This window comes from Microtus oregoni, unplaced genomic scaffold, assembly GCF_018167655.1.
Source record: "Microtus oregoni isolate MIOR12 unplaced genomic scaffold, Mior012 000080F_ref0000499, whole genome shotgun sequence".
Taxonomy (NCBI): Eukaryota; Metazoa; Chordata; class Mammalia; order Rodentia; family Cricetidae; genus Microtus; species Microtus oregoni.
The window spans coordinates 2,812,013-2,822,840 of NW_024544538.1; the positions used below are offsets into that span (position 1 = coordinate 2,812,013).

The 10,828-nt window shown below is 36.2% G+C and overlaps 1 protein-coding gene across 1 annotated transcript; it reads left to right on the top strand.

Moving 5' to 3' along the window:
* Positions 1–2,565: 2,565 nt before the first annotated feature.
* Positions 2,566–5,095, top strand: LOC121441704 (type-2 angiotensin II receptor). The gene is made up of 3 exons (XM_041642935.1): positions 2,566–2,603; positions 2,759–2,818; positions 3,967–5,095. The coding sequence occupies exon 3, from the start codon at positions 4,004–4,006 to the stop codon at positions 5,093–5,095; it is 1,092 nt and encodes a 363-aa protein (XP_041498869.1). The 5' UTR covers positions 2,566–2,603; positions 2,759–2,818; positions 3,967–4,003.
* The last annotated feature ends 5,733 nt before the right edge of the window (positions 5,096–10,828 follow it).

Here is a 10,828-nt window from a genome sequence, read left to right on the forward strand (position 1 = left end):
TTTTATTCTTTCCCTCTTAATTCCTTGCAGTTACACCTTTTTCTTTGACTTGTAAAAATTTATCCTCTAAAATTATTAAGAAACAAAGTAAAGGTGTTTTGAATCTTCTGGGATATATATGACTCTTTAAAGTTCTGCACGACAGAACTTACTATAAGGAAGAATGAAAGCACTAGACAAAGGTCCCCTGCTTTGAGGGAGTGTTCAAGGTTAGTTCTTCTGGAGGCCAGCCTGCAGGTTTTTGTATCTCTCTAAAGTTTATAGCTAACTGCCTGATCATTTCTTTGCAAGGGGGGACCAAGGGGGTGAGGCTCGAACTAGAATAGGGTGGGAATCTGACCCACTGTGACTACTCAGAGGCTCTGGCCTGGAAAATTCCCTGTATGTTGCAAAAACAAACATTTGAAATGAAGGCAGAAACCAGGCTTAAACAAAGAATGAAACTCATTCTCCTTTCAACTCTCCTGCTGATAAACATATGTGCCCAGTCTTTTGTTTCCCAGACATCAAGTTTCCATTATTTGAACAGAGCTTCTACCTGAATCTGTCCAGAGCATAAGACAGACATATTTTGAGATTTAACAAATCGGTGTGTGTGTGTGTGTGTGTGTGTGTGTGTGTGTGTGTGTGTGTGTGTGCATTTGGCCAATATCCAAACCCATTAAATCAAAAGAAACGCTACAATGGTGCCCTCAAGCCTTTAGAGCTTACTGTATTTTTCAGGCTATGCTAAGCAACCCTTACTGATTCTATATGCTTATGTGTTGTAGGATTTACTTTATTATCAAGGTAGAAACAGAGGTCACAAGCTGTCTGCTACTTCTGGTGACATGTGTAATTTTGTCCTCTCTTACCTATGATCACTTCTCTTGTTCTACTGAACTTCATACCTTTGTGCTATCTTTTAAAGACAATGATATATTCCTTTCCTTGTAACTTGAGAGGCAATAATGCTCACTACTGTACTACCAACGTACTATTGCCTGCTTCTTTGAAGAATAGGATCCACAGGATCATTGGAATCACACAGCTGTTTATAGTGTTGTGGGTTACCTGATTATCTGCAGTAACTATAGAAAATTGCCCAACCACACATTTCTCTTCCCTGATCTCCATTATGCTAATACTTTGAAGAAGGATACTTTCCTTTGTATAGCAATCCATCAAAATTTCTTCTTTTTTGTGCTTTTGTAATAACTTTTTAACTGTCAGCAATGAGATTGTCTGCAAATGCTGCATGTATCTTTTTTGCTCAGCAAAAGGAGAGATGAAAGGAGCAGCTAGCAGTGTAGAGATTAAAAAACATGATCTCTGACATGAGTTTACTTTTGCCGAAATTCACATGTCCTCATAATAGCTGTGGGACCTCAGAGAATTTATTTAAACTCTGTCACCCTGTGTTTCCTGATTTGTAAAGAGGTAATAATATTAATACTTTATTAGGGCATCTGCTATGTGTTGGGCATCATTTTAAGTACTCTAAGTTAGTTTATTTAATCTTAGTAGCTTTGTGATATGAATAATTAATATCATCCCCATTTCTCAGACAAGCCAGAAGATACTTGAAGAAGGAAAGTAACGTGACTGCCTTCATAGAATTAAGATCTGGCAGAACTTGACTGATGAAGCTGAGTGGATGGACCTCAGAGGCCATTTCTTACAGTGTGCTATGGTGCCTCTCTGTTGAATGATTGGGCATGAAGTACACAGCACAGCTTCAGGCACAAAGAAAGCATTTACTGTCAACTGGCATTATCCTTCTTTTGGACCATATTCATTTTCTCACTCTTGCTGCTGCTGGATTGTGTGAAGGTGATCATCCTTCCACAAAAGGGAAAGAAATCAGAATATCATCATCATCAGTAGCAGCAGCAACAGCAGCAGTCTACAATAACAGCTAATTATTTTCTTACCTTGTTGTTATCTATACGAGCTACAGTTGTGACCGAGTCACATGAACAGAGGCACTAATTGTTAAAACCTTTTTATTGTCACAGGAAAATTTATCCTTTCTATCCTCTACCTTCAGCAGCAGGACAACCAAAGTGTTTCAAAGCAAGGTAGAAAACTTAAAAGTTGTAGACTTCAAGTAAAAATTGCTACCATTCTTTAATAAACAGGGGTAAAAATTTCAAAATGTACTTAAGGCTCTAAAATATGTTTGTGAACAAAGATTGCTACTAGAGTAAACTCTTTAGCCTCCCTATTCCTTAACTTGTTTTAAAATGCCATGATCAAGAAAACAGAAAAAGAAAATTTTGCTAAAGTTTATATTCTTCTCTTAAAGTAAGCCCCCGAGTTTAAAATTCTCTAGCACATTTGTGGAAACTTCATTTTTTTTTTGTCTGAGATTTATTTGAATGAGCTGTTATGATTGGAGACACGAGAATTTCAGATTAATGTTTTGCAGCCAGAAAAAAAAAACCCTCTGGAAAGCTGGCAAGTGTTCATAAGTCAGCCTCAGAATTATGTAGATTGAAGGCTCCCCAGTGGACAGAGCGAATATATAAGAGGGAAACCAGAGGTCTGGTGCAGTTGCATCTCAGAGTCTAAGGATGGAGGGAGCACAGAACTAAAAGCTTTCTTCAGCCTGAATTTTTAAGGTAAGTCAGAACAATTTATACACGCTTGAGTTGGGAAGGAGAACATACAGCAATAAAAACTGCTTGTGTGCATGGACGAACGGTTTCTTTTTCCTGTATTTTAATACTGCATTTTGCAGAATGCCTTAATTCTTTAACTGCTGTTTCTCTTACAGGAGTGCGTGTGGGAGCTAAGTAAGCTGATTTATGATAACTGCTTTAAACACTGGCAATTAGTAAGTCTTTAGTGGGATTTATTTTTGTTTCTTTCATGTTGATTTGTAAGATCATACAAAAGAATGGGCGTTTGACAGAAATGACAGTTTGCCGTTTCTTAGGAAGTTCTCTGGTGGTTACATTCTAAATTGAGTATTTGCTTGTATGTACTTTGAAACTATCTGGTATTATAGTTTTTCTGTTTGTATGTTTATCTTTAGTTTTTTTTTGTTTCAAAATAATATGGCTGGTGTAAAGAAAAAAACCACCAGCCCCCCCCCACCTGAACACTGTCCTTAATGTTGGAAAGTAATGATTATCTAATTCTGTTAAACTGAAAAGATGGCAAAGAAAAAATGGTGAGACTATATCATAATTAGACACTGATGTTAAATTCTGATTTAATTAAGCAACCAAAGCTATAACTGTTTTGTGGTTTTGTTTTCTTTGTCTTGTAATTAAATTGAAAATTAATTTGTTTCCTATGAGAGAGATCAGATTTAAATATCCATATTGAAAACCAGCATTAACTATCAAAATTTTGAGGTAAAGGCTTTAAGAAACATACATATCCAAAGTTTCTTCTTGTTATAGTGAGAAAACAAGAGGAATGTAAATAAACAGGTTATTTTCCACTAGCAAAGACCAAACCTGACTCTCTATCCCAATATACTCTTTCCGTATATTCTTTCAGTTCTTTGTACACTTGCCTTTTTTTCCTATAGCTTGTGTTACTCATATTTTCCATGGCTGTAACAATTTGTATTTAACAAGTTAAGCAGTGGGTAGAAGTGAGATTTCTAGAAAGAAAATGGAGAAATAAGCCTCTGTTTTTGAACTTTCAAGTTGATTTTGGACTCCTTCTTATTTGTCTCATAGAATCCCTACCTGACTAATTTTTAAGCTATTAATTTCTCTCTAGATGTTTCAAAGACATGAAAGGAGAGAAAGACAAAAAGTTTTGCTCAGAATTTTCAGTCTAAGACTACTGAGAAAATGTTGATTTTTTTTTCCCTCAAGAGGTAATAGTCCTATTTTCAGGCATGGTGCTATTTTATAATGTTTGCTACAAACGCTTACCTTATTATGACTTTTAATAAATTTTCAAAATGCTTATGACTCAAATAGGTTTTAGATGTGCATTAAGCGCTCTACTTTTCTCCCCTAGAGAAGACGTGAGAACTAGGAGACGCTGACAATTCAATATGAAGGACAACTTCAGTTTTGCTGCTATCAGCAAAAACATCACCAGCAGCCTCCCTTTTGATAGTCTCAACATATCTGGCACCAATGAGTCCACCTTTAACTGCTCGCACAAGCCATCAGATAAGCATTTGGAAGCAATTCCTGTTCTCTACTACATCGTTTTTGTCATTGGGTTTGCTGTTAATATTGTTGTGGTCTCGCTGTTTTGTTGTCAAAAGGGCCCTAAAAAGGTTTCCAGCATTTACATTTTCAATCTGGCTGTGGCTGATTTACTCCTTTTGGCCACCCTTCCTCTCTGGGCATCTTATTACTCTTACAGATACGACTGGCTCTTTGGACCTGTGATGTGCAAAGTGTTTGGTTCTTTTCTGACCCTGAACATGTTTGCCAGCATTTTTTTCATTACCTGCATGAGTGTTGATAGGTACCAATCGGTTATCTATCCCTTTCTGTCTCAAAGAAGGAATCCCTGGCAAGCATCTTATGGAGTGCCCCTTGTCTGGTGTATGGCCTGTCTGTCCTCACTGCCAACATTTTATTTCCGAGATGTTAGAACCATTGAATATTTAGGCGTGAATGCTTGTATTATGGCTTTCCCACCTGAGAAATATGCCCAGTGGTCTGCTGGGATTGCCTTAATGAAAACTATTCTTGGTTTTATTATTCCTTTAATATTCATAGCAACGTGTTACTTTGGAATCAGAAAACACCTGCTGAAGACCAATAGTTATGGAAAGAACAGAATAACCCGTGACCAAGTCTTGAAGATGGCAGCTGCTGTTGTGTTGGCGTTCATCATTTGCTGGCTTCCCTTCCATGTTCTGACCTTCCTGGATGCTCTGGCCTGGATGGGTATCATTAATAACTGTGGAGTCATAGCAGTCATTGACCTGGCACTTCCTTTTGCCATCCTCCTGGGATTCACCAACAGCTGTGTGAATCCCTTTCTGTACTGCTTTGTTGGAAACCGCTTCCAACAGAAGCTGCGCAGTGTGTTCAGGGTTCCGATTACTTGGATCCAAGGCAAGAGAGAGACGATGTCGTGCAGAAAAAGTAGTTCTCTTAGAGAAATGGACACCTTTGTGTCTTAAATTTGTTCATGGGATGCTTGTAACCAGCTTAGCTATTGGTTTGGAAGCCCATACAAATAATCTTTAAATGGCACCAGTATAATGTGTTTCTTTGCCTTGTCTAATCTTTGCTTACTTCCCCAGAATGGAAAACCAAATATAACTGAAAACTTTTATACCCCACCAGTTTTCAGTGATTCTGCCTTGTTTTTCTGGCCCTTTGGCACACCATTGTCATGGGTGAGCTATATCTATAATATAGAAATAATTGGGGGGAATGATCTCAACTGTAATTGATAAAAATTATGAATGGTGATTTGGAGTTTTAGATTTCTCCCTGGAAAATGCTGGCATTTCTTAGTGGAGTTCTATGTCCACCTTCATCAGATTTTTCGTTCTCTTTTAAAAAGGGCCAGTTTTAACTTCTTACATTGCTTTTTGTACAATATCCTATAAAAGGTGGACACTAAGTTTAGCATGATATACTTTTCTACATATTCCTTATGTAGGTAGTAGTTGATTCAGTCTCTTAGTGTATGGTTTCTCCTTTTTTAAAAAAATACTGTATGTTGTGTTTCTTTTCCATTTTACTTGAGTATAGCTTTGTACTTGCTATATAGCTACATACTGAGTAGGTCTAAGAATGTAGATTAAATTAGACGTAATTTTTAGCTTAGTCCTGTAGGTTTAGAAAGTACACTACTTAGTAAAAGAGAAATGCAATGAAAAAATATTTTACTACACATTAAACTGAATATATATACTTTGAAAACTTTTAATCCATTTTGACAATTGTTTAAAGCTTTCTATTCTCTTCTGATGATTTTTGAATACAGCACAAAACTCTGTGTATTATTACACTATGTAAAGGTCACTTTTTACATTTTTAACCTTTTGACTGTGGTGCTTTGATATATTCAATGGTGACTTGGGTTTAATTTTTCATGCTTTTGTTCTGGGCTGCGTCCCAAAATATCTCTTTGACCCTGAAAAAAGAGAGGATTTTTTAATTCCTTAACTTCATAATAGACTGAAAACTGGCATAGGAAAAGGTTATGTCAGAATGGAATTTTGATGCCTTCTTAGGGGCAAAGAGAACCAACAAATGGTAAGTTTGGTGTCCTACAAGGAACTTGTCAGAAAAAGGCATTCCTGCCACAAAAATGTTTAAACCCGCGTCTTTGGGCACAATTCCAAAATGTATAATAGTCTGCGAGAGTGATTTAAATCAAACACAGATCCATAGACTTCATTCTCAACATGAGTACATCTCCTACATTAGAGGAATATATTACCTGAAAGTGAGTTACCTGAAGCTTACCCAAACTCGAGAATGAATATTAATTCACAAGTTTCAGATTTCATTCTCTGGCTGCCCCATATTATACCAGGCTACCTAAGACCTTCCTGGACCAATGCTGAACTATGAGGTTGATTTAAAGTTATGGAAACTCAACATTTCTATCAGATTCCAGGCTTTTAGTTTGTAGAATCCTCTCACACCCCTTCCTGGAAAAGCCCTGATTTCATGTAATCATATTCTTTCAGTAAAAACAAATAGTTAAATGTGTAATCAGTTACGACTTTGTGTTTTAAATAATCTTACACAACTTCTTATAAAAATAAAATCATTATTGGGAGACCATGTGTGTTGTTTGTTTTAACTCTCTCTAGGTGTAGACCCTTATCTCCTCTTAGTATCATTCAGAAAAATCTCAATTCATACTTCTCAGTTTCAGCTTGCATCATCACTCATTCAGGTCAATACTAGACAGGCATATGGAAAGAGGATGTTGGAAATAAATTCTGATACCTCCTTGGGGTTCAAATGACAAATGTGGTGTCAACCAAGCAAGCTGTCAGGCACGGAAGTGCAAAATAGGCTTTAGCATATAGGTTGTCAACATTCAGCCCATGTTATTTTCTCTACCACAATCCTAACTGCTCTATATCCCTTCCCCTCCATTTCCTGGGACTTTTCTTAATCCTTTTTTTTTTTTTGGATTTTTAAAGACTGGTTTCTGGGGCTGGGGGGATGGCTCAGATGTTAAGACCACCAGCTTCTCTTTCAAAGGATCCAGGTTCAAATATCAGTACCCACATGGCAGCTCAGAAGGGTCTGTAACTCCAGTTCCAGGGGATTAACACCCTTTTCTGGCCTCCACAGGCACCAGTCATGCACAAGGTGCACAGACATACAAGCAGGCAGAATACTTACACGAATGAAATAAAATAATAGTAACAACAAAAAACTGATCTCTACTTCCATACGAGGTCAGTAATGAATCCCGCCCCAAAGCATATTTTCCTAGTTTTTCTGCAAGTAAGAAATGTAAACTGAACAGATAATGCAAAAATATATGGATTCTGACTGAAGGTATGTTTCTGCATACAAATATCCACTTTCTTCTTTGAAGTGTAAATTTCAGGTGGCCTATTGAGACCACATGAAGAACTTATTTTTCCCATTTTGCTGTTTATCAAGATTTTACCTATGAGCTGAACATTGTGTGGCAGGTGTCATTTTGTCTGCACTATCCCACTTTTATCTTATGACTCAGGTATTCTCATGTTGCAAAGAAACTGCGGCACAGAACATCATCCCTAACTGATATATAAAACAGAACAAATGGGCAACCACAGAGAAGCATTTAGTGTCTTTCATGTCAGTCCCAAGCTATCAAGTATTTTAGAGACACTTGTACGTAGTTTTCCAAATTTGTCCCAAACATAACTGATTCAAATGTTTCTAGGCAGGTGATGTACTTTCACTTAAGATGATAACGAGGAGGTTTCTAGAGAAGGCTTTCTCTCTTATTTTTGAACGTTTCCATCTTGTGCCCTAGGCCTCACAGAGTCACATGGAGTAACTAGTAATATGTTACACAGAAAGCAAGTCAGGATTCTGAAACATTTCTTTTGAGGAAGAAATACGTTGATCAGGAGTTTAATCTCTGATAAGAGATTACCTTTGGTTATCAAAGATGTTTCTTGGAATTTACAGAAAATATGTTTTTATTGTGAACTAGAAATATGGCCTAAATCAAATAAGCTAAATAGCATCCTTTACAAAAAAGTTCTAATCTGTTTGAACCCTGCTTCCAAATATGAAGGTAAGCCAATTCTAGCCTGTCTCTTTCTGTCACAGGCATCAGAGCCTGGATAATTGTCTGGTGGCCTCACTTCTCAACAAAAGAGAACCACGGACTCAACAAAATGAATGAACACACAGGGTGACTGGAGCACAAAAGGATTGGAACAAAAAGTAGAATATATTAGTTATTTTGCTGATTTGCAGATGAACGGCATTAGCACTGCTAACTTCCACACCCAACAGAAATTCACTAAGTTGTCACTGCGGCCTCACCCATGCTTCAGAGCTGAATTGAAAAGGTCGCCTGTATATACATACTTAGAAAATTGAGCATCTTTGGAAAGAGACAGTTTTCTCTCCCCCACACCCGGATGAGAGAATTCTTTCTAAGATGAGAACTAATTGACATGTATTCCTTATAAAGTCAGTACTTAATGAAAATTTCAACTATTTAAAATTAGCCATAGGTGATAACCACATTATAAAGTTTATTTTGGATAAGATACAATATGCATGCTCATTTCTTTTTCTTTTAGTTTATTATATACCAAGTATGCCATTCGTCACCCTGTGTAATAGTAATTTAATATTTTAGATATTTTGACACAGTACTTCCATCTGGTTTACTAGTCAATTTTCTTCCCATTTAGTTCTTCTCTTCTATAAAATCCTAAAACCATCAGGACTTTAAGCAATCCATGAGACCACACCTGATTACCATTGCTTAATAATGGAAAGTGTTGGGAAATCCAATTTTATTAGTTGGCTATTATCATAATTTTATATATTATATATTATTTATATGCATTTGTATATTTATACATACATATATTTATGTAATTTTATTTATTGATATATATGAATAATTTTATTAATGTGTTGTTGCTATTCTTCAGCAATAGGTCCACATGAGATTAGATGGCTCTGTAGTTTGGTGCAGATCCTTTCCCTTTACCACTTAAGCAGCTTGGAATTAATACATGTATCAGACAACCGAAAAAAGTGCAAGAAAATTCTTTTTCTTTCTCCTATAACATAAACACTTATTTACAACTTATGTATGCCATAGTTGATGTGGACTTAAACATTTAATTCTTTAAGCACGTGCATGTAGCCAGTAACAAACATCTGAACTCCAGCAGGAAGGACATACCATATCAAACACTGGTTCTCTCCTTCTTTTAAAAATTCTCTTCTAAGCTACCAGAGTTACATATTAAACTTATTATCAATACAAAAAAGTATCCCATATTAAGTGTAATGTGGTTGATGTTGCCCTCTAAAAATGTGTATTGGGTGTTTTGTCTTCATGATATCTGCACACCACTTGCATGTCTGGTGCCAACAGGACAGAAGACATTTTTGAATCCCATGGAACTAAAATTACAGGAAGTTGTGAGCCACCATGTGATTTTTAGAGATCCAACTCCAGGGCCCTGGAAGAGCAGTCAGTGTTCTTGCCTGTTGATCAGCTCCGTGGTGTGTCTTCTTGATGACAGAAGTAGGGACTGTCTTAACACAGAGACTACACAGTAAGAGCTTGGAGCTTCTTAGAAGGTCTAGCTCTTGATTCCCTTATTTTCAGGAGTCCCACACTCCCCAGAACCCAAGCTCAACATTTTAGTGCATAGAGGATGCATACAGACCTCCCTTTTCTGAAAAGATTAAAACCATTCTAAGTCTTTTCTGAAGTCAAGATTCCTTCCTGTAAAGCTCTGGAGTGATAATTACCACTATAAAAACTTTAACAATGATCATTTTTTGATCAATAACAGCTTGAAATGTTTGTAAATAACTACTTTGAAATAATATTTTTACTCCTACTTGGGGATTTGTTATTATGTAGTCTCCCAATCCAAATTCCAGTTGAATCAGTAATATTCAATACAACTGTATTCGGGTATTTGGAAGTAACTAATGATGAAATAAATCATAATTGGGGGTCCAGAAAAATCTAAGTTTGATAGCGTTATAAGAAAAAATTTACCTTCTACCCACCACTACCATTTTTCTTCACTTACACAAAGAAAAGGTCATATAAATAAGAGTGAGAAAGCCACCGCCTGTTCTTCAAGCTGGAAAGAGGATCTTCACCAGAACTTCATCATGCTGGCACTCAGATCTTGGAATTCCAGCCTTCAAATCTAAACTATAAGAAAATGATCTTATGCTATTTAAGTTGTTTTATCTATTTTATTTAAATTAAATATAAACAATAATACATAAATATATATTTATAAATGTCAATAATAAATGATAATATTTATTATTAAGGCATCTAATACATATTTTGGTACTGAGAATGGTACTTGAGGAAGAGTATTTCAACGATTAGCTTTCTGATTGATTCAGTGGTTTCTTAATCTGACCTTTTGACCTGATTACATTTAAAGATACTAATGACAATTTCCAGAAGTAAAGGGAGATCTAATAGTCCATGATAACCTTTGGATAATCCTCATCAAACTGTTGGTGGAGGCTGCTCCTTCATTCCTGACCACTTAAACCCAAATAATCACACAGAAACTATATATTATTTGCAATACTGTTTGGCCAATAGATTAAGTGCATTTTTAGCTAGCTCTTTTTTGTGTTATTATTATTATTATTATTAATATTAAAAATTTCCATCTCCTCCCTTCCTCCCATTTCCCTCACCT